Source organism: Calidris pugnax, unplaced genomic scaffold, assembly GCF_001431845.1.
Source record: "Calidris pugnax isolate Ruff unplaced genomic scaffold, ASM143184v1 scaffold52, whole genome shotgun sequence".
Classification (NCBI taxonomy): Eukaryota; Metazoa; Chordata; class Aves; order Charadriiformes; family Scolopacidae; genus Calidris; species Calidris pugnax.
Window position 1 is genome coordinate 2,239,264 of NW_015090811.1, and position 24,286 is coordinate 2,263,549.

Here is a 24,286-nt window from a genome sequence, read left to right on the forward strand (position 1 = left end):
AGGAGAGGCGTTAAACACGGCACAGCATCTCACAGACATCCCCCCACCCCCGCCCCAAGTTTCCTAAAGACAGGCTCCACGCACAAACGGGGAGAGCCAGGTTTCCTCTGAAGCCACAAGACCCACACGGCAGGAGGGTTTGCAGAGACAACCCCCTGCAGACCCAGCCTGGAGCTGGGATGAGAGCTGATGTCCTCAGCCAAGTGGTGTGGGTGTCCCCAGCACCCTGCCAGGTGCTGACAGTGATGGCACCACGTGCCACCAACCTCTGCTTTATTTACTCACATGTGTAAATCCATCAGTAAATACTGACCAGGGCTGAGGAACAGCGTTTTACCACCTTCCAGTTCTCCCTCCCTATCTTCATCTGTATTTTCATTTGAGGAAACTGAGTCCCACAGCACCCAAGTGACACACCAGGAGTCACGGAGGGTCATGTCCTTTTTCTCACTGCCCACCCTGTCCCCTGGGCCATGCTTTGTCCCCATGGTCCCTGAGAGCTCTATCTCAGTGAGCCCAGGTTGTTTGGGAAAACCCTTGCACGGGAAAAGCTTTTGCACGGTGTTTCTTGCACAGAACCGAGCACCGGCTGGTGTTCAGCAAACCCTGGCTCGTTACAACCCAAGGGTTAATTAAAGCAGAGCGATGCAGCTACTTACGGGGAGCGCCTTCTGCCATCTCGATGGCCGTTATCCCCAAAGACCACAAGTCACTCTGTAAAAGAAAGCAGAGGGACATACGTGATGTTGGGGAGCATCATCACATCGGATGAACTGGGAACCATCTCGGTCTCCCCAGCTCGGGGAGCTCAGCCCTGTGAGCTGGGTCTCTGTGTCCCCTACAAGCCCCTGGACCCACACCTGAGGAGCTCATCCCCTCCTCCTGCCATGTGTCAGGGCTTTAGAGGAGGCTCCCAACCCCACTGTTTATGCCAGGATTTATTTCATAGAATCATATGGGGTTGGAAGGGACCTCTGGAGATCATCAAGTCCAACCCCCCCACCAGAGTGGGTCTACCCAGAGCAGGATGCACAGGATCTTGTCCAGGCGGTTTTTTAATGTCTCCAGAGATGGAGACTCCACCACCTCTCTGGGCAGCCTGTTCCAGGGCTCTGCCACTCTCATAGTAAAGAAGTTCCTCCTCATGTTTAGGTGGAACTTCTTATATTCAAGTTTGTGCCCATTTCCTCTTGTCCTGTCCCTGGGCACCACTGAGAAAAGACCATCCCCGTCCTCCTGACTCCCTCCCTTTTAGTATTTTTAAGCATTGATCAGATCCCCCTTCAGCCTTCTCTCCTCTAGACTAAAAAGACCCAAGTTCCTCAGCCTCTCTTCATAAGAGAGATGCTCCAGGCCCTTAATCACCTTTGTGGCCCTACCAATGGGTCGCCACTTAATGAGTAAATCCCAGAAAGGTCATTATTCCCAGCACAGAGTCCCAAAAGCTTGGCCAGAGCTATGGACAGCCTCTAGGGACCACAAGCACCTTCTCACATACACCATCCAGGAAAGACCACTTAGATTTTCAATTTCAAGGCACTTTTCCTCTTTTATTTCTTTTTTTAACTCAGGATCTCCCTTAACAAACGCCGCCCTTGCTATACATCTTTGTACCTGCTTAAAAATTCTCTCTCAAATCTCATTTCCAGCCCTTTTGCAGGACAGTCTCATCCCTTCTTTGTCTCTGGTCTGCTGGGATTTCTGCCGCATACTTAATTATCGCAGTCTTTCCACATGATTCAGCACGCATGACCCCTTCCCTTTGGGTTGCCGCTGAACTCCTTCCAAATTCCTAGCGTGTCTTTCCATACCGAGGTGCCCAGTATTATACACAGGATGCCAAGTGATCTTAAAGCTGGAGCAATACAGAAAGGGATTATCACCTCTCTAAGTCTCCCAGCAAAAGCAGAAAACTCAGCGGGAAGCACACGTTTTATAACGATCCGGAATTCAGGGTTGGGTTTTGGGTTTTTTTTTTTTTTTATGCGTGGCGTTTTTAAGTCTGAAAAGCTTTTCAGTCCACGCAGCAAAAAGAGGCCACGCTAATACATTTGTATTGTCTTGACTTGGGAAGGAAAGCAAGCTTCCTTTTTTTTTCCTTTCCCCCTTTTGATTTTAAGCTTATTGAGCAGATATCTCTAAAGAAAAAAGCAAGACCGACTGGGGGGGAAAAAACCAATAAATAACTTCAACAATGCGGGGTTTCTATTTGTTCTTTTTTAAAGTGGTTTATTTTTCTGAGGAGGTATTTACTGCCTCCTTCCATAGATTACACAGGGATCTCTTTCTGGCTAAGAAAACAGTGAGATCAGAGGCTTTTTGTCCAACAGATTAAGCTCACGAGGATGCCTTTTTTCACCCTGTAAATCTCATCTTTTGTATTCCCTATGTTAAGCCAGTCGGCTAAACCCGAGAGCATCTGATTTGCATCCCTTTTTAGAAAAGAAATAATTGTCATTTACATTTTCCCCACCCACCACTTCAAAGCCAGAGCATCAGGTGCAGGGATGTGACCCGGGGTAGGGACTCACGTCCAGCGGCTCCCTCCCCTCCCGTCACCACGGGCTCCCAAAACACCCTGCAGGGAGCGTGTTGGCAGCACCCAGCCTTCTTTTCATACCCCCAGCCAAGAGAAAAGGGACAATGCCAACTCCAGAGACGCCGAGCGCCCGGCTCGCTACGAGCCTTTGATCCTTGGGGACAATAGAAGGGATTCTGGTCCCTGCACTTGTGCATCAGGCAACGGCATATTAAGTGCCCTAGTTATTCTGGGAAGAGGAAAAACCTCAGGGCTTTCTGAGGGTAGGAAGCAGAAGAACTCAGTCCTTTTTAAAAAGTAATAATAATAATAATCAAAAGCCGTGATTAATTAGAGCATTGCATCACCAGAGGCAGGCGGCTGCCATCGGAGAGGCGGCGAGAACATCCAGCACGAAGCCACCGCTACGAAGCCGCTGCCATCAGCAGAGCTGAGGAAACGCTCGTTGTAATTGGTTAATCAAAGGGAATTAAGTAATTGCAGATTAAACTATTTCTACATGTCCTTATCATTAACAATTTATGTAACCCGGAGCCTGAACTCCGACTGGAGAGCCGCTCTCTGGAAAACCATCAGTTCAAAAGTTGACTGATGCACTTAAATAAGCTGCAGAACCAAGGCATCGCTTGCCTGCTTTAAAGTCCTTCCTCTCTTAAAAATTACAGAATCACAGAATCTTCTAGGTTGGAAGGGACCTTAAAGATCATCTTGTCCAACCATCAACCTAACTTTGACAAAAAATAGACACCCGCACAACAAACAAAAAGCAACACCATCACTAAACCCTATCTCCCAGCACTACATCAACCCATCTTTTGAACACCTCCAGGGATGGTGCCTCAACCACCTCCCTGGGCAGCCCATTCCAATGGCTGAGAACCCTTTTGGTGAAAAAATTTTTCCTAATATCCAGCCTGAACCTCCCCGGGATGAACTTGGGGCGATTTCCTCTAGTGCTGTCGCCAGTCACTTGGGAGAAGAGACCGACCCCCACCTCTCTACAACCTCCTTTCAGGGAGTTGGAGAGAGCGAGAAGGTCTCCCCTCAGCCTTCTCTTCTCCAGGCTGAAAAAAGTTTCTTGGTAACTGCACCCCAAGTGGTACCACGATGGTGGGCTGTTGCACTAGTACATTGCAGCGTCCAACTGTTAGAAAGCAGCTGCCTAGCTCCAAACCAAAAGGTCTCGAAGTCCTTTTTAAGCATTACCTTGTGAAGCGACCTCTCAGCACGCCCACGAACAGAGGTAGAGCGAGCTTTAGATACATCTCACCTCATGTGGTGGTGCCTTGTTCTCCTCTCTGGACACGCTCAGTGGGTTTGGAGCTAGAAATTCAAGTTCTGGATGCTTCAAAACACCAAGGGACAAAACCCAAGGGACGTTTCTACACACCCGCGTGTCCAAAAACTTGCAGTGAGGCAGAAATGAGATTAAAAAATAGTAAGCTCTCCTCACTTTAAACATCAGACCTTGCTGTAGTTTGAATGGGCAGGTGGGACCCACAACCCTCCTGTGGACCTGTTGTGTGGCACTTCACAGCTCATCGGCGACGTTGCGTGCTGCCACCAATCCAAAAATACACTTCAAACGGGCAACAGAGACATGTGAAAAGTAGGTCAGCCCCCAAACGTCTGACTGTGTGGCAGCCCTCAGATGTCCCTGTGAACACCAGCCTGCAGGCCAGAAGATGTGGTTTTGCCCTTTCCGAACGCAACCTGACTTCTCTCCAGAGCTAACAGGGCATGTTTGACTGGAGTATTTCAACAGGCAGCACCAAAAAGCAGGCTGGCAGGTAAGAAGCCTCAGCCTGGCACCTTTCTCAGCGTGGGGGAAAGGCTTCTTCACTGGAAATCTGGAACAGGCCAAGAAAAATTCACGTTGGACCTGAACAGGCACCCCAAAATCCCAACAGCCAGAAAGCAGGAGGCTAGGCTGATGCCTACCAGTGTTATTGTGCAGAGCTGCAAGGATGTACTAAATTCCTGAGGGCTCAAGTTCATGGTACTGAGGCACAAAATCTGAGACCACACCAAGAACCTTCTTCAGATGTTTATGATCACAACTCTCATTGCAATAACCGGTAAGTGCTACCTTAATTCCTCGCCTGCCTTACTTGTCAACGTGCAAGACTTTGCAAAAACTACATCTGTAATGAGGAACAGAAGAGTAGGGAGATGTTCATTTAGGTACCTTGAAGTCGTAAGTGGCATCGGGATTTTCGTCGCAGGCAATGACCTCGGGGGCCATCCAGTAAGGCGTTCCGATGAAGGTGTTTCTCCTGCCCACCGTTCTGTCCAGCTGAGCGCTGACACCAAAATCCACTGTGGACCAGATCAACAGGGCACCACGGTAAGGTTGGGGACAAACCAGAGCAACGCTCTTCTGCTGACTTGTAGGACATTAAGTCCATTCAGGCCAACTCCTCTGCACGGTCAGGAGAGAAGGACGAGGCCAGAGACATTCCCGTTTGATCTCTGCCAGGATCAACAGAGGTCAATTAAGGACGAACCTGATCATCTGATGTCCAGGTTTTGTAGGAAACCCTGTGTTTTTTCCTCCTTGCCAGGAGGCAATGAAAAGAAATCACAGTTCCTCATACTAATGAGAAACAGGGTTAGCAACATGAATAAGCAGCAGCCTTTGTTCTGTGCTTTCTCATCTGAATTAAAGCCTGCCAAATTTTGATAGAAGCCTCATTTTCCTACCGAAATTCTTGCTGGAAATGGCAGTAATGCAAAAGACTTAAGAACTAAGGGTCAAGGACAAAGGCCCATAGGGAAATGTCAAGCCGAGCTGCAAAATGAAGCAAAAACTGATGAAATCAAATCAATGAGAGAATACTCTATGGTCCACTAAGTTCACTTTGTGCAACACAACGGTTGGAGATTTGCCCTGGAGAATTTCCCCTTGGAGGGGAATCTTCACCAGCATAAAGCCAAACGAGCTGGTGGTGCCATCTGTTAAGATGGGGTTTCATCCTGCTGTACAGAGAGAGGAGAGACCTGGGAAAACAAGGCTTGCACCTCACTTTACCAGTGTAAGGGATCTTTCATCACTACCAAAAATTAAAACACGCAAAGGCAGCCTTAATAACATTGGTGCTGGACAGCTGGGGATATCAGCACATTATCTCTGCTGACCTGGTGTCTTCCAGATGATCTTCATGTGAATGCCTGGTCTTCTCCAGGGTGATTAACATTGTTTATGAAATTCAGATTAGTTCTTGCAAATTAAGCTCTCTCCAACAGTTTGGCTTGGAAAAAAAATCTGGATTATGTGGCACTAAATTGGCTGGACTATGATCATGGAATCATGGAACAGTTTGGGTTGGAAGTAAAAGATCATTGAGTTCCAACCCCCCTGCCCATGGGCAGGGACACCTTCCGTGAGACTAGGTTGCTCAAAGCCCCATCCAACGTGGTCTTGATCTGATGGTAGAGCTGCCCAAACTACCTGTCCAAACAGAAACACAACTACAAGCACATCTTTGCATGCAGGACCTGGCCATCAACCACCAGCAGTTCATCGCACAGCGCCTGGTCAACATCCAAGGTCATGTTATTGAGGCTGGCACATGAAAAAACACACAGTAGCTCTTGGTATCCATTCCCTTTCTCCAAGCCACGTACAAGTCAGGTTTGCTGCTTCTCTCCAGCCAGCCCTCCTGCAGTTTCCAGGAGCTCTAACCCACTCTTACCTAGTTTAACTTCTGCGTTTTCCGTCAGCAAGACATTCTGTCCCTTGATGTCTCGATGAATTACTTTGTGCTGGTGTAGATGACTCAAGCCCTAGAGAATTCAGAGAAAGGTTAGAGGAATCCAAGTTCAAGGCATGTTATTTTCCGACATTCCTCCTCATCCAATTACGCTCCAGAAATGAAAGATTCACAGTTGGAGTTAAGCGCTTGAGAACGCTTTTGTTTATCCTGTGTTCACAATACTGTCCTGTGTCACACACTGGGAGGACATGCCCAGCAAGCGAGATGCCCACCAACTGGCTCTCCACAGCAGGAGATGGGAACCACCAATCCTATAGGCATTAAACCCAACTTTTTCAGTTTCTGCAGGAAAATATTAACCCAAATTCCTCCGTTTCTCTAGACATATTTTTCCCCCATGTGCTCCCTTGCCTTAGGGAGCCACTTCTGTGACAAAAATAATAGAATGCTTTTGTCTCCTTTCTGTATTCCCATCATCCAGAAACTGAAAAAAAACCAAAACCCAATAAATAGGACTCCAATACACTGAAAAGCTTATATTAAAAAAAGCTACCATGCAAACACAAATATTATAACTTGCACAAATCCCTAATGGAGATATAGCTCAAATTAAAAGCCTGTCTCAAAGGCTAAAGGTAAACTAGCTTTTCTGTTGTGCTTTTTTATTAGCTCATTAATTTCTTTTTGCAACCTACATTTTTATTTCGTTCACTTATTATTTCAGTTTCCAAGTAACATCCACCTATATTGCCAGCTTCGTAAAAATATGGATTACTTCAAAACCTAATTTTGCATTAGGTTTACATTTCACATTAAACATTCATATTTGAGGAAGAAAATAGTTTCTGCCATTACTGCTGGTAGTTATTAGTCATTTTACGCTTGTTACCTTGGGGCAACACCATGGAATAGATTATATTTGAACAGGAACCCTTTTTTTTAAGTCATGTTATACCCGGTCAGAGGCACCTTTGTGCACTGGAGACAAAGCAAAAATTTCATTGAATTTCAGTAAATCCTTTAACAAGATGGGATTGAGCCTCAACTGGCCATTGATGCCTGAACCAAGACCAAGTCACCTTCTGCAGCACGAAGGTGGGAGCCTTTCATCACCTGAAACCCTACGGAGGTCACCAACCAACCAACCAACTGCCCCAACGCAGCCACAACGCGAGCGATGACACTCGATGGTGGCCCTGGGACATGAGTCAGTGGCTGGGTTCTGACTCACTGCCAGGGTCTATTTTAAGAAGTAGGCTCACAGAGCTCATGTATTTAAAATAAGCCCGTGTAACTGTGCTTTCCTGGCACCGAAAGCAGTGTCCCTACAACAACTGATTAGCTACAGCACTGGCATCTTCTGCATACCATGCTGGTGCAGATGGTGGCATTCAGGGTCAACAGAGAAGCGCTGTCACCCCCGGACACCAGCGGCAGCCTCAGCAACAGTGTCACACCTCCTTTTGGAGCAATCATTTTGCCTCATTCTCTTTCACAGAATCATTTAGGCTGGAAAAGACCTTTAAGATCATCAAGTCCAACCATTAACCTAACACCTGACACATCCACCACTAAAACATCTCCCTAAGTGACACATCTATGCGTCTTTTAAATACCTCCAGGGATGGTGACTCAACCACTTCCCTGGGCAGCCTGTTCCAGTGCTTAACAACCCTTTTTGGTGAAGAAATTTTTCCTAATATCCAATTCAAACCTTCCCTGGTGCAACTTGAGGCCATTTCTTCTCATCCTATCACTTGAATGGCTCTTCTACAGGTTTCCTTCACATGCCTGATATTTCAGTTTTCTCCTGAACAAAAACCCTGTTCACAGAGCAATAGATTTTAATATTGGAGCAACCATTATGATCACATCATCTGACCTCAGTTGTGCAAAATGAAGGAAGCCTTTGCTGAAGCTGCCATCTCCCAGTACAGGAAACTCTGGCACGGCCCATCTTAAGATGTTCCAGTCAAACTTCTATCTTGTGGGTATGAAAGCTGCAGCACCCTCGTTAAAGCCAGGGACATGTGGATTTAATAAAACATGGGGTGTTTTTTAATCATGAAGATCCTTTCCACCGACTTTATCAGTCCTCACTTTTCTGTTAATTGAAAACGTAGTGCTAACGTAAATAAATCCTTGCCCTGTTAAAACTAAAGGAAATCATATATTTGTTGCAGAAAAAAGAGGGTTAAAAGTCAGGGAACTAAGAGAGCTGAAGGGTATTAAATAGGGCTTATTTATTATGCATCATACAAGCACATGAATCATTCACGCCTACCAGCACCCAAGAGGCTCCAGCCCATGGCAGGGCAGCAGCCACGAAGCCTGCAGAGCCAAAGGCTTCCCGTGTCCCCCAAGCACCAAACGTGACACTCCATCAACCCCCGACATCCAGCTCCCTGCAGACACGTACCCGTAAAATCTCTCTGCAGATGTAGGCGATCCACTCCTCCTTCAAGGTGTTCCCCTTCGTGTTCTTGATGAGGTCGGTGACGGAGCCCGCGCCGCAGAACTCCATCACCAGCTGCCAAATGGAACAAAATCACAATTACTGCAATGACACCCACAGCATCCTCCAGGCTGCCCGACCCCAGGGTCGGACCATGACACCGGCAACGCCGCTGCAGAGCCTCTGCAGTGCCACGCAGAGCCACCAGGACATAATCTTCAACCTATCAGCTTCTAATTCACCTTTGTTTTTTTGTTATAAAAACAAAAATGAAAGGCTGGAAGGGCTGAAAGGCTTGTTGCTTCTCCAGAAGGCTGGGAAGAAGAAAGAGGAATCAGTCCAGTGCTGAAAATCAGCAGGGAAAATTGGAAACCTTGACATCTCAGACCCCACCGCTCCATAGCCTACTTTGTACTTATGGTCAATCTTCAGCATCAACAGCAAAACAAGCACAACTCTACCTCTTGCATGTAAGTTCCTCAACTCTGAAAATGCAAAGGCAACAAGACAGACATCAGAAAGCTTCCTACAATCTTAAAAACCAGGTACTCTTTTCTCTTTTTTCTTCTTTTTTCCAGGAGGTCTTTTTTTTTGGACCACCTTTTTGAGCAGGAAACTTTTCTCAAGGACAAGCTTTCCAGACAGCTGCAGGCTCTCCAGGAGAGAGATGGTGTCCTACTCCTCAGGTTGGTTCAAATGAGACTGGGAACCACTGCTTGTACCACTTCTGAAATTTCATAATATCTAATATAAAGGTACAAGGATCTAACCTGGGCCTGAACACATAATCTTGTCATTGAGCAACTGTGAAATAAACCTTATAAAAATAGCACGGGATGTGCATCTGCCTCCCAGGGCCATCATGGATCCCCAGTGTGTGCAGGAGCCATCAGCGTGCTCCAGAAAGCAAGCACAGCTCGTGTATGCACCAAGTCTCCTCCAAGACCTGTAGAAGTGTTTGTCTCAGATGTGAAGCCACATTTTCCAATTAGACCAGCTTGCTACGAGAAGATATTCCCTTACAAATCGTGCCTTGCCAGTTTCTTCAACGGGCACGTTTAAAGTTTCTTATCACATGAAGCTGACATGCCATTTAATGTTCTCCAAGCAAGTGACATCACTTTATGAAAAGCACGGGCCAAGAGGAGAGAAAAAGAGCAGAGGGGTTACTTCTAACCAAATTTTTCAAACACATGGATTTAAAAGACTGTCATAAATTAACGATCGTAAAATCCAGAGTACTGCTATAAACCTTCGGGTTAAACAAAACACTTGAGCAGACTCTACCTTAGTTGGCTTCGACCTATCTTTAGTTTTGGTATTACGTTTCGCTTCTCTCCCTAAACTGACAGCTGAAAAATTCTTCCTATATCCCTGTTGCGTCAGGAAACTGGCTTCAAGTGAGGGATGCCTGCCTGGCCAAAGCCTGCCCCAGGCGAAGGCAAGGACAGGGCTCGCAGCTCTTCCACCCCAGCAGGAGCCCTGCAATCCAGTTGGGTCACTGGGACACAGCCTAAGTCATGGGGAACAAGGGAACAACTGGTTTCAAAGTCGTTTTTCCTCTCTTTCTTCCCTTTGGCCCATGGACACGTGGGGAATATCAGCGTCTGCATGTGTTTCTGATTAAAGGAGCGTTTGGGATACCACGGCAGCAAGTGTGGAAAGGAAAATCCTGGATAGCTGAGCCAGCCACAAACACTTTCCAGCTAAAAGGCTGCCCTGTTCATCCTCCTTCCATGAAAATCCATCCACAGGCTCTCACCAGGGTTTGGAGCAGGAGGAAGAGGAGGAAGGGCACGCTGTGCTATGTATGGCAATCAGGGTGCTTAAAAGGAGACGGAAGAAATCCCATTAAAAGCACACAGTGCATCCATTAATTTGCCAGATTATCTTTATGGAGCTGGCAGTTCACTCGGTCCTCTCTCCTTCTCTTTGATTTCCAAAGAGCAAAGATTAATTTTGCACCCGGTGGTGAATAATACGGCCACCTGCTGATGTATCCCAAATCTGTAACTGTGAAACGTCCCGGAGATTAAAGGGAAAAAAAGCAGAGAGGGAAGGAGAGAGACGAACCTAAGAGGGATATTTCCAAGTGGGCTTTTTAGGACCTGCACAGTCCCCTAACATCCACAGGAAAACATCCAGGACCAGCAGATCTGGTAGTACCTGCAGGCTCCAGGCCCAGTTGGGCAGGAGACCAGGGGGCTCAGCAAAGTGCATGTGCTGGTAACAGTAAGGCACTTCCCAAAGGCTCTACCTCAAGATCTCCAAGAAAAGACACCAGAAAGTTGAGGAGGATACCCAAGTATCTCCGCCCATGATGGAGAGCTGATGGATGCCTGTTTCCAGAAGGTTTGGATGGAATGGGAAGAAAGCTGGATGAGGAGGATGCCTAAGTATCTCTGTCCGTGATGGAGAGCTGATGGATGCCCATCTCCAGAAGGTTTGGATGGAATGGGAGGAAAGCTGGCTGCTGCGGCGCTTTGCGCCTTTTGTTTCCTTTGCTCCTCAGAAGGAAGGATGCTACAGGAGACCCACCTACAGCTTCCTCCAAAGCGAGGGGAAATAGAGGAGATGGCTAAGGAGCACTGGAGCAAGTACAGGGAGATGAACAGGTCTTCTCAGAGGACCTAAGGACTTGTTCAGCCGGCCAGGGGATGGATGACCATGGGATACGAGCATACACCATCAACAGTCTGGACCAGAGAGGGAGAAGAACAAGGTAGATGCTGGCATAATATCAATGTATCAACACCCTATGGATGTATTAGTGAACTAAGGACTTGTTCAGCCAGCCAGGGGATGGATGGCCATGGGATATGAGCATATACTGTCAACAGTATGGACAGCTAAGCACCAGAGAGGGAGAAGAACAAGGTAGATGCTGGCATAATATCAATGTATCAACACCCTATGGATGTATTAGGTTGGAAACCATCAAACAGTCTTCCAGGAGAAAAGAAAAGGGGACAAAAGTTCCACCTGATTTTAGGACAGAGCTTAGAATACTCGGGAAAGGTTTCAAATGGCACTTACACTAAGATACTTCCTCACCGGTCCCATGTGGGTGAGAAGCATGAGTGCTCTCCCCTGCACACACTTGCATCATTGCTAATGTTGTTAAAGGATGAAGTCATGATGGGAGTAAGACAATAAACCTGAAATGCAGACTGAATTTTTATTAACCATAATTAAAATTATCATCAAGATGGGCTAAAGGTAAGATCATCTTCTGAAATTTAATTTGCAAGGCCATTTATTGAGGAAGTATTTTTAAATACAGTTCATTTAGCATTTACTTAGCTCTTCATATCAGAGTGACAGCAAACTTCATAAGCAAGGCAAATTCAGAAGCAGCAGCTGTAAATCTCTGGGTCCTGCTGTCTCACAATTTTTTTTGTTTAAAGAGCCTCTGCAGCTTTCAAATCAACCACCGCTTTCCCCAGCTCTGGAGAAGGCCAGTAAGACCTCTGTTCCCATTGCTGATGTTCATCACCTGGAAGGGCTCAAACCTGAGCATCCCCAGCACAGACACCCCTGACCAGGTGATGGTGAACTGCTCCAACCTGTCCAGAGGACCTCCCAACCAAGAATAATTCAAATCCTTTACTCTGCAAGCCAAATCCTTCTACGTTCCTATTCTTCATCCCAGGAACAATTTGACTTTGCTTTTTTAAGTTATGGGAAACAAGCACGCAACACCCCCAGGCTAAAGGCTGCTGGAAATCCTTCCTCCTGCTGCATGTGTGATCAGAATGTGGGTGCAATGCAGACCCTATGTTCATCCCACCCCTCAGCCTGGCTCCCCTGCCAAAGGGTCCCTCCTCACACACATCGTGGCACCTGGAGTCAGCGATGGAGCATTAAAAAAAAAGAAAAAAAGATAAAAATGCAGAGAGCTACACTTGGAGGATCAGCAGAAAAGCTGACGCCCCTTTCAAACCTGGACATCGAATTGATCTTAAGCAGCAACTAAAATATTCTGTGGGAAGGTAAGGACAGGTTTTCGTTGCTGGTGGTGCAGGGCTGGGTGGGAGAAGCAGCAGCAGCAAACCATTGTCACCCATGTTCATAAATAAATGACATGCCCGGCTGTGCCCTGCACTTCCAGGATAAACAATTCCTGCCCCTCGGGGAGCTGGCAGGGAGCTGCCACCACGGGTCAGGAGCGGGGTGAAAGCCTTGGGGATGGCAGCAAAAGGAGCTGGGCTCACAGCCTTGTGGTGTTCCCACCACTGACATGGCTTTGAAGAGGAGCGAGAAGGAAACGGCGTTGGCTTATTCAGCCAGAAAGCAGCAGAGCATCTCTGCTAGCCCTCGGTGGGGTCGGAAGACCAGCCCCACTCCCCCACACACCCCAGGGCTTGGAGGGACTAGAGAGAATTATGGCTCAACCCAAACCCGTCCCCTCTTAATGATTTCTTCCTGCGACATCAGGGATCAGCAACTGCCCCCCAAAAATATTCTTCAATCCTGCTCCCAGCTGCCGAGGTGCATCCCAGCGCTTCCATGGCTCGTGCTCTGTTTACAGTGGGGCCTGTCTGTCCCCATTTTTCCCCTCCAGACCCCCAGAGTGACTCCCATTGTACCACCTTGCAGTGATTCAGTGGGTCCCTACGGCTCGACACGGTGACAAAAAGCACATGGCAACCACGCAGGGACAGCCCTGAACATTACACGGCTGCAGCCACGCCATCCCAACTTAGCCTCCAGCCCTAAATCACCCCAATTCCTTCTTCCCCAAGCCCCCCCCACGAAGCCGCTGCCATCAGCAGAGCTGAGGAAACGCTCGTTGTAATTGGTTAATCAAAGGGAATTAAGTAATTGCAGATTAAACTATTTCTACATGTCCTTATCATTAACAATTTATGTAACCCGGAGCCTGAACTCCGACTGGAGAGCCGCTCTCTGGAAAACCATCAGTTCAAAAGTTGACTGATGCACTTAAATAAGCTGCAGAACCAAGGCATCGCTTGCCTGCTTTAAAGTCCTTCCTCTCTTAAAAATTACAGAATCACAGAATCTTCTAGGTTGGAAGGGACCTTAAAGATCATCTTGTCCAACCATCAACCTAACTTTGACAAAAAATAGACACCCGCACAACAAACAAAAAGCAACACCATCACTAAACCCTATCTCCCAGCACTACATCAACCCATCTTTTGAACACCTCCAGGGATGGTGCCTCAACCACCTCCCTGGGCAGCCCATTCCAATGGCTGAGAACCCTTTTGGTGAAAAAATTTTTCCTAATATCCAGCCTGAACCTCCCCTGGAGTAACTTGGGGCCATTTCCTCTAGTCCTGTCGCCAGTGACTTGGGAGAAGAGACCGACCCCCACCTCTCTACAACCTCCTTTCAGGGAGTTGGAGAGAGCGAGAAGGTCTCCCCTCAGCCTTCTCTTCTCCAGGCTGAAAAAAGTTTCTTGGTAACTGCACCCCAAGTGGTACCACGATGGTGGGCTGTTGCACTAGTACATTGCAGCGTCCAACTGTTAGAAAGCAGCTGCCTAGCTCCAAACCAAAAGGTCTCGAAGTCCTTTTTAAGCATTACCTTGTGAAGCGACCTCTCAGCACGCCCACGAACAGAGGTAGAGCGAGCTTTAGATACATCTCACCTCATGTGGTGGTGCCTTGTTCTCCTCTCTGGACACGCTCAGTGGGTTTGGAGCTAGAAATTCAAGTTCTGGATGCTTCAAAACACCAAGGGACAAAACCCAAGGGACGTTTCTACACACCCGCGTGTCCAAAAACTTGCAGTGAGGCAGAAATGAGATTAAAAAATAGTAAGCTCTCCTCACTTTAAACATCAGACCTTGCTGTAGTTTGAATGGGCAGGTGGGACCCACAACCCTCCTGTGGACCTGTTGTGTGGCACTTCACAGCTCATCGGCGACGTTGCGTGCTGCCACCAATCCAAAAATACACTTCAAACGGGCAACAGAGACATGTGAAAAGTAGGTCAGCCCCCAAACGTCTGATTGTGTGGCAGCCCTCAGATCTCCTTGTGAACACCAGCCTGCAGGCCAGAAGATGTGGTTTTGCCCTTTCCGAACGCAACCTGACTTCTCTCCAGAGCTAACAGGGCATGTTTGACTGGAGTATTTCAACAGGCAGCACCAAAAAGCAGGCTGGCAGGTAAGAAGCCTCAGCCTGGCACCTTTCTCAGCGTGGGGGAAAGGCTTCTTCACTGGAAATGTGGAACAGCCCAAGAAAAATTCACATTGGACCTGAATAGGCACCCCAAAATCCCAACAGCCAGAAAGCAGGAGGCTAGGCTGATGCCTACCAGTGTTATTGTGCAGAGCTGCAAGGATGTACTAAATTCCTGAGGGCTCAAGTTCATGGTACTGAGGCACAAAATCTGAGACCACACCAAGAACCTTCTTCAGATGTTTATGATCACAACTCTCATTGCAATAACCGGTAAGTGCTACCTTAATTCCTCGCCTGCCTTACTTGTCAACGTGCAAGACTTTGCAAAAACTACATCTGTAATGAGGAACAGAAGAGTAGGGAGATGTTCATTTAGGTACCTTGAAGTCGTAAGTGGCATCGGGATTTTCGTCGCAGGCAATGACCTCGGGGGCCATCCAGTAAGGCGTTCCGATGAAGGTGTTTCTCCTGCCCACCGTTCTGTCCAGCTGAGCGCTGACACCAAAATCCACTGTGGACCAGATCAACAGGGCACCACGGTAAGGTTGGGGACAAACCAGAGCAACGCTCTTCTGCTGACTTGTAGGACATTAAGTCCATTCAGGCCAACTCCTCTGCACGGTCAGGAGAGAAGGACGAGGCCAGAGACATTCCCGTTTGATCTCTGCCAGGATCAACAGAGGTCAATTAAGGACGAACCTGATCATCTGATGTCCAGGTTTTGTAGGAAACCCTGTGTTTTTTCCTCCTTGCCAGGAGGCAATGAAAAGAAATCACAGTTCCTCATACTAATGAGAAACAGGGTTAGCAACATGAATAAGCAGCAGCCTTTGTTCTGTGCTTTCTCATCTGAATTAAAGCCTGCCAAATTTTGATAGAAGCCTCATTTTCCTACCGAAATTCTTGCTGGAAATGGCAGTAATGCAAAAGACTTAAGAACTAAGGGTCAAGGACAAAGGCCCATAGGGAAATGTCAAGCCGAGCTGCAAAATGAAGCAAAAACTGATGAAATCAAATCAATGAGAGAATACTCTATGGTCCACTAAGTTCACTTTGTGCAACACAACGGTTGGAGATTTGCCCTGGAGAATTTCCCCTTGGAGGGGAATCTTCACCAGCATAAAGCCAAACGAGCTGGTGGTGCCATCTGTTAAGATGGGGTTTCATCCTGCTGTACAGAGAGAGGAGAGACCTGGGAAAACAAGGCTTGCACCTCACTTTACCAGTGTAAGGGATCTTTCATCACTACCAAAAATTAAAACACGCAAAGGCAGCCTTAATAACATTGGTGCTGGACAGCTGGGGATATCAGCACATTATCTCTGCTGACCTGGTGTCTTCCAGATGATCTTCATGTGAATGCCTGGTCTTCTCCAGGGTGATTAACATTGTTTATGAAATTCAGATTAGTTCTTGCAAATTAAGCTCTCTCCAACAGTTTGGCTTGGAAAAAAAATCTGGATTATGTGGCACTAAATTGGCTGGACTATGATCATGGAATCATGGAACAGTTTGGGTTGGAAGTAAAAGATCATTGAGTTCCAACCCCCCTGCCCATGGGCAGGGACACCTTCCGTGAGACTAGGTTGCTCAAAGCCCCATCCAACGTGGTCTTGATCTGATGGTAGAGCTGCCCAAACTACCTGTCCAAACAGAAACACAACTACAAGCACATCTTTGCATGCAGGACCTGGCCATCAACCACCAGCAGTTCATCGCACAGCGCCTGGTCAACATCCAAGGTCATGTTATTGAGGCTGGCACATGAAAAAACACACAGTAGCTCTTGGTATCCATTCCCTTTCTCCAAGCCACGTACAAGTCAGGTTTGCTGCTTCTCTCCAGCCAGCCCTCCTGCAGTTTCCAGGAGCTCTAACCCACTCTTACCTAGTTTAACTTCTGCGTTTTCCGTCAGCAAGACATTCTGTCCCTTGATGTCTCGATGAATTACTTTGTGCTGGTGTAGATGACTCAAGCCCTAGAGAATTCAGAGAAAGGTTAGAGGAATCCAAGTTCAAGGCATGTTATTTTCCGACATTCCTCCTCATCCAATTACGCTCCAGAAATGAAAGATTCACAGTTGGAGTTAAGCGCTTGAGAACGCTTTTGTTTATCCTGTGTTCACAATACTGTCCTGTGTCACACACTGGGAGGACATGCCCAGCAAGCGAGATGCCCACCAACTGGCTCTCCACAGCAGGAGATGGGAACCACCAATCCTATAGGCATTAAACCCAACTTTTTCAGTTTCTGCAGGAAAATATTAACCCAAATTCCTCCGTTTCTCTAGACATATTTTTCCCCCATGTGCTCCCTTGCCTTAGGGAGCCACTTCTGTGACAAAAATAATAGAATGCTTTTGTCTCCTTTCTGTATTCCCATCATCCAGAAACTGAAAAAAAACCAAAACCCAATAAATAGGACTCCAATACACTGAAAAGCTTATATTAAAAAAAGCTACCATGCAAACACAAATATTATAACTTGCACAAATCCCTAATGGAGATATAGCTCAAATTAAAAGCCTGTCTCAAAGGCTAAAGGTAAACTAGCTTTTCTGTTGTGCTTTTTTATTAGCTCATTAATTTCTTTTTGCAACCTACATTTTTATTTCGTTCACTTATTATTTCAGTTTCCAAGTAACATCCACCTATATTGCCAGCTTCGTAAAAATATGGATTACTTCAAAACCTAATTTTGCATTAGGTTTACATTTCACATTAAACATTCATATTTGAGGAAGAAAATAGTTTCTGCCATTACTGCTGGTAGTTATTAGTCATTTTACGCTTGTTACCTTGGGGCAACACCATGGAATAGATTATATTTGAACAGGAACCCTTTTTTTTAAGTCATGTTATACCCGGTCAGAGGCACCTTTGTGCACTGGAGACAAAGCAAAAATTTCATTGAATTTCAGTAAATCCTTTAACAAGATGGGATTGAGCCTCAACTGGCCATTGATGCCTGAACCAAGACCAAGTCACCTTCTGCAGCACGAAGGTGGGAGCCTTTCATCACCTGAAACCCTACGGAGGTCACCAACCAACCAACCAACTGCCCCAACGCAGCCACAACGCGAGCGATGACACTCGATGGTGGCCCTGGGACATGAGTCAGTGGCTGGGTTCTGACTCACTGCCAGGGTCTATTTTAAGAAGTAGGCTCACAGAGCTCATGTATTTAAAATAAGCCCGTGTAACTGTGCTTTCCTGGCACCGAAAGCAGTGTCCCTACAACAACTGATTAGCTACAGCACTGGCATCTTCTGCATACCATGCTGGTGCAGATGGTGGCATTCAGGGTCAACAGAGAAGCTCTGTCACCCCCGGACACCAGCGGCAGCCTCAGCAACAGTGTCACACCTCCTTTTGGAGCAATCATTTTGCCTCATTCTCTTTCACAGAATCATTTAGGCTGGAAAAGACCTTTAAGATCATCAAGTCCAACCATTAACCTAACACCTGACACATCCACCACTAAAACATCTCCCTAAGTGACACATCTATGCGTCTTTTAAATACCTCCAGGGATGGTGACTCAACCACTTCCCTGGGCAGCCTGTTCCAGTGCTTAACAACCCTTTTTGGTGAAGAAATTTTTCCTAATATCCAATTCAAACCTTCCCTGGTGCAACTTGAGGCCATTTCTTCTCATCCTATCACTTGAATGGCTCTTCTACAGGTTTCCTTCACATGCCTGATATTTCAGTTTTCTCCTGAACAAAAACCCTGTTCACAGAGCAATAGATTTTAATATTGGAGCAACCATTATGATCACATCATCTGACCTCAGTTGTGCAAAATGAAGGAAGCCTTTGCTGAAGCTGCCATCTCCCAGTACAGGAAACTCTGGCACGGCCCATCTTAAGATGTTCCAGTCAAACTTCTATCTTGTGGGTATGAAAGCTGCAGCACCCTCGTTAAAGCCAGGGACATGTGGATTTAATAAAACATGGGGTGTTTTTTAATCATGAAGATCCTTTCCACCGACTTTATCAGTCCTCACTTTTCTGTTAATTGAAAACGTAGTGCTAACGTAAATAAATCCTTGCCCTGTTAAAACTAAAGGAAATCATATATTTGTTGCAGAAAAAAGAGGGTTAAAAGTCAGGGAACTAAGAGAGCTGAAGGGTATTAAATAGGGCTTATTTATTATGCATCATACAAGCACATGAATCATTCACGCCTACCAGCACCCAAGAGGCTCCAGCCCATGGCAGGGCAGCAGCCACGAAGCCTGCAGAGCCAAAGGCTTCCCGTGTCCCCCAAGCACCAAACGTGACACTCCATCAACCCCCGACATCCAGCTCCCTGCAGACACGTACCCGTAAAATCTCTCTGCAGATGTAGGCGATCCACTCCTCCTTCAAGGTGTTCCCCTTCGTGTTCTTGATGAGGTCGGTGACGGAGCCCGCGCCGCAGAACTCCATCACCAGCTGCCAAATGGAACAAAATCACAATTACTGCAATGACACCCACAGCATCCTCCAGGCTGCCCGACCCCAGGGTCGGACCATGACACCGGCAACGCCGCTGCAGAGCCACTGCAGTGCCACGCAGAGCCACCAGGACATAATCTTCAACCTATCAGCTTCTAATTCACCTTTGTTTTTTTGTTATAAAAACAAAAATGAAAGGCTGGAAGGGCTGAAAGGCTTGTTGCTTCTCCAGAAGGCTGGGAAGAAGAAAGAGGAATCAGTCCAGTGCTGAAAATCAGCAGGGAAAATTGGAAACCTTGACATCTCAGACCCCACCGCTCCATAGCCTACTTTGTACTTATGGTCAATCTTCAGCATCAACAGCAAAACAAGCACAACTCTACCTCTTGCATGTAAGTTCCTCAACTCTGAAAATGCAAAGGCAACAAGACAGACATCAGAAAGCTTCCTACAACCTTAAAAACCAGGTACTCTTTTCTCTTTTTTCTTCTTTTTTCCAGGAGGTCTTTTTTTTTGGACCACCTTTTTGAGCAGGAAACTTTTCTCAAGGACAAGCTTTCCAGACAGCTGCAGGCTCTCCAGGAGAGAGATGGTGTCCTACTCCTCAGGTTGGTTCAAATGAGACTGGGAACCACTGCTTGTACCACTTCTGAAATTTCATAATATCTAATATAAAGGTACAAGGATCTAACCTGGGCCTGAACACATAATCTTGTCATTGAGCAACTGTGAAATAAACCTTATAAAAATAGCACGGGATGTGCATCTGCCTCCCAGGGCCATCATGGATCCCCAGTGTGTGCAGGAGCCATCAGCGTGCTCCAGAAAGCAAGCACAGCTCGTGTATGCACCAAGTCTCCTCCAAGACCTGTAGAAGTGTTTGTCTCAGATGTGAAGCCACATTTTCCAATTAGACCAGCTTGCTACGAGAAGATATTCCCTTACAAATCGTGCCTTGCCAGTTTCTTCAACGGGCACGTTTAAAGTTTCTTATCACATGAAGCTGACATGCCATTTAATGTTCTCCAAGCAAGTGACATCACTTTATGAAAAGCACGGGCCAAGAGGAGAGAAAAAGAGCAGAGGGGTTACTTCTAACCAAATTTTTCAAACACATGGATTTAAAAGACTGTCATAAATTAACGATCGTAAAATCCAGAGTACTGCTATAAACCTTCGGGTTAAACAAAACACTTGAGCAGACTCTACCTTAGTTGGCTTCGACCTATCTTTAGTTTTGGTATTACGTTTCGCTTCTCTCCCTAAACTGACAGCTGAAAAATTCTTCCTATATCCCTGTTGCGTCAGGAAACTGGCTTCAAGTGAGGGATGCCTGCCTGGCCAAAGCCTGCCCCAGGCGAAGGCAAGGACAGGGCTCGCAGCTCTTCTACCCCAGCAGGAGCCCTGCAATCCAGTTGGGTCACTGGGACACAGCCTAAGTCATGGGGAACAAGGGAACAACTGGTTTCAAAGTCGTTTTTCCTCTCTTTCTTCCCTTTGGCCCATGGACACGTGGGGAATATCAGCGTCTGCATGTGTTTCTGATTAAAGGAGCGTTTGGGATACCACGGCAGCAAGTGTGGAAAGGAAAATCCTGGATAGCTGAGCCAGCCACAAACACTTTCCAGCTAAAAGGCTGCCCTGTTCATCCTCCTTCCATGAAAATCCATCCACAGGCTCTCACCAGGGTTTGGAGCAGGAGGAAGAGGAGGAAGGGCACGCTGTGCTATGTATGGCAATCAGGGTGCTTAAAAGGAGACGGAAGAAATCCCATTAAAAGCACACAGTGCATCCATTAATTTGCCAGATTATCTTTATGGAGCTGGCAGTTCACTCGGTCCTCTCTCCTTCTCTTTGATTTCCAAAGAGCAAAGATTAATTTTGCACCCGGTGGTGAATAATACGGCCACCTGCTGATGTATCCCAAATCTGTAACTGTGAAACGTCCCGGAGATTAAAGGGAAAAAAAGCAGAGAGGGAAGGAGAGAGACGAACCTAAGAGGGATATTTCCAAGTGGGCTTTTTAGGACCTGCACAGTCCCCTAACATCCACAGGAAAACATCCAGGACCAGCAGATCTGGTAGTACCTGCAGGCTCCAGGCCCAGTTGGGCAGGAGACCAGGGGGCTCAGCAAAGTGCATGTGCTGGTAACAGTAAGGCACTTCCCAAAGGCTCTACCTCAAGATCTCCAAGAAAAGACACCAGAAAGTTGAGGAGGATACCCAAGTATCTCCGCCCATGATGGAGAGCTGATGGATGCCTGTTTCCAGAAGGTTTGGATGGAATGGGAAGAAAGCTGGCTCCTCCGGCGCTTTGCACCTTTTGTTTCCTTTGCTCCTCAGAAGGAAGGGTGCTACAGAAGACCCACCTACAGCTTCCTCCAAAGAGAGGGGAAACAGAGGAGATGGGTAAGGAGCACTGGAGCAAGTACAGGGAGATGTCCCCGCAGACGTATATGGTGGGTTAATGTATGGGAAGGAAGCAGAGACCCTGCAGCTTCCAGCAGCCATCAGGGTGGGCAACGGGCTGAGGAGGAGGGGGTCCTTGGGGATGGGGTCACCTTCCCCATGAAGTTCACACTTCCTAATGAATGCCTCATCCAAAAAAAAACCAAACCCAAAAATCTCAAAACATGCCCCCTTCATATCAATGTATCAACACCCTACGGGTGTGTTTAGGTTGGAAACCATCAAACAGCCTTGCAGGAGAAAAGAAAAGGGGACAAAAGTTCCACCTGATTTTACGACAGAGCTTAGAATACTCGGGAAAGGCTTCAAATGGCACTTATACTGAGATACTTCCTCACCGGTCCCATGTGGGTGAGAAGCATGAGTGCTCTGCCCTGCACACACTTGCATCATTGCTAATGTTGTTAAAGGATGAAGTCATGATGGGAGTAAGACAATAAACCTGAAATGCAGACTGAATTTTTATTAACCATAATTAAAATTATCATCAAGATGGGCTAAAGGTAAGATCATCTTCTGAAATTTAATTTGCAAGGCCATTTATTGAGGAAGTATTTTTAAATACAGTTCATTTAGCATTTACTTAGCTCTTCATATCAGAGTGACAGCAAACTTCATAAGCAAGGCAAATTCAGAAGCAGCAGCTGTAAATCTCTGGGTCCTGCTGTCTCACAATTTTTTTTGTTTAAAGAGCCTCTGCAGCTTTCAAATCAACCACCGCTTTCCCCAGCTCTGGAGAAGGCCAGTAAGACCTCTATTCCCATTGCTGATGTTCCTCACCTGGAAGGGCTCAAACCTGAGCATCCCCAGCACAGACACCCCTGACCAGGTGATGGTGAACTGCTCCAACCTGTCCAGAGGACCTCCCAACCAAGAATAATTCAAATCCTTTACTCTGCAAGCCAAATCCTTCTACGTTCCTATTCTTCATCCCAGGAACAATTTGACTTTGCTTTTTTAAGTTATGGGAAACAAGCACGCAACACCCCCAGGCTAAAGGCTGCTGGAAATCCTTCCTCCTGCTGCATGTGTGATCAGAATGTGGGTGCAATGCAGACCCTATGTTCATCCCACCCCTCAGCCTGGCTCCCCTGCCAAAGGGTCCCTCCTCACACACATCGTGGCACCTGGAGTCAGCGATGGAGCATTAAAAAAAAAGAAAAAAAGATAAAAATGCAGAGAGCTACACTTGGAGGATCAGCAGAAAAGCTGACGCCCCTTTCAAACCTGGACATCGAATTGATCTTAAGCAGCAACTAAAATATTCTGTGGGAAGGTAAGGACAGGTTTTCGTTGCTGGTGGTGCAGGGCTGGGTGGGAGAAGCAGCAGCAGCAAACCATTGTCACCCATGTTCATAAATAAATGACATGCCCGGCTGTGCCCTGCACTTCCAGGATAAACAATTCCTGCCCCTCGGGGAGCTGGCAGGGAGCTGCCACCACGGGTCAGGAGCGGGGTGAAAGCCTTGGGGATGGCAGCAAAAGGAGCTGGGCTCACAGCCTTGTGGTGTTCCCACCACTGACATGGCTTTGAAGAGGAGCGAGAAGGAAACGGCGTTGGCTTATTCAGCCAGAAAGCAGCAGAGCATCTCTGCTAGCCCTCGGTGGGGTCGGAGGAGCAGCCCCACTCCCCCACACACCCCAGGGCTTGGAGGGACTAGAGAGAATTATGGCTCAACCCAAACCCGTCCCCTCTCAAATGTTTAATGATTTCTTCCTGCAACTGTCCCCCAAAAATATTCTTCAATCCTGCTCCCAGCTGCCAAGGTGCATCCCAGCGCTTCCACGGCTCACGCTCCGTTTTCAACGGGGCCCGTCTGTCCCCATTTTTCCCCTCCAGACCCCCAGAGTGACTCCCATTGTACCACCTTGCAGTGATTCAGTGGGTCCCTACGGCTCGACACGGTGACAAAAAGCACATGGCAACCACGCAGGGACAGCCCTGAGCATTGCACGGCTGCAGCCATGCCATCCCGACTTAGCCTCCAGCCCCAAATCACCCCAATTCCTTCTTCCCCAAGTGCCCCCCCCAAGATTACCCACTGCAGAGAGGTGGCCACCCCCCTGCTCGCCACGAGCAAGTACTTGGCAACCTGCCTGTTAGCAATTTTTCCCCCCCCTTCCTCCCGTTTGATGAGGGATGCAGCTCCGGGCGCAGGCAGGGTTGCCATGGCAGCCATCCATCGGCAGCCAGCACCGCTGCCCCCAGGGACCACATCGGGCAGGCTCTGCCCTGGGTGGGCTCCTGCTCAGCCCCCGATGCTCTGCAACCCCCTCTCTGCCCACCCCCACCATGCAGGGTTTGGGTACAGCATGGATGGCAAGGGCAGATGGCAAACAGGCAGCGTGGTGGCACCCCTGCGGACCTACACGGTGGGTTAATGTATGGGAAGGAAGCAGAGAGCCTGCAGCTTCCAGCAGCCATCAGGGTGGGCAACAGGCTGAGGAGGGGGTGGTCCTTGGGGATGGGGTCACCTTCCCCATGAAGTTCACACTTCCTAATGAATGCCC

The 24,286-nt window shown here is 47.4% G+C and overlaps 1 protein-coding gene across 8 annotated transcripts in view; it reads right to left on the bottom strand.

The window, feature by feature from the left end:
* The window catches only part of TNIK (TRAF2 and NCK interacting kinase), a 156,736-nt gene that overhangs the window by 61,619 nt on the left and 70,831 nt on the right, over positions 1 to 24,286 (bottom strand). For 6 of the 8 annotated variants that reach the window (XM_014938821.1, XM_014938818.1, XM_014938817.1 and 3 more), the window contains exons 1-4: positions 8,675 to 8,780; positions 6,235 to 6,325; positions 4,728 to 4,858; positions 660 to 714 (exon numbers count right to left, since the gene is read on the bottom strand). In XM_014938821.1, the coding sequence (XP_014794307.1) occupies positions 660 to 714; positions 4,728 to 4,858; positions 6,235 to 6,325; positions 8,675 to 8,779 (382 nt within the window). In that variant the 5' untranslated portion in view covers position 8,780. Of the gene's footprint in view, positions 1 to 659; positions 715 to 4,727; positions 4,859 to 6,234; positions 6,326 to 8,674; positions 8,781 to 15,245; positions 15,377 to 16,752; positions 16,844 to 19,192; positions 19,304 to 24,286 lie in introns of those variants that run through there. The other 2 variants (XM_014938823.1, XM_014938822.1) reach the window with 1 other exon arrangement.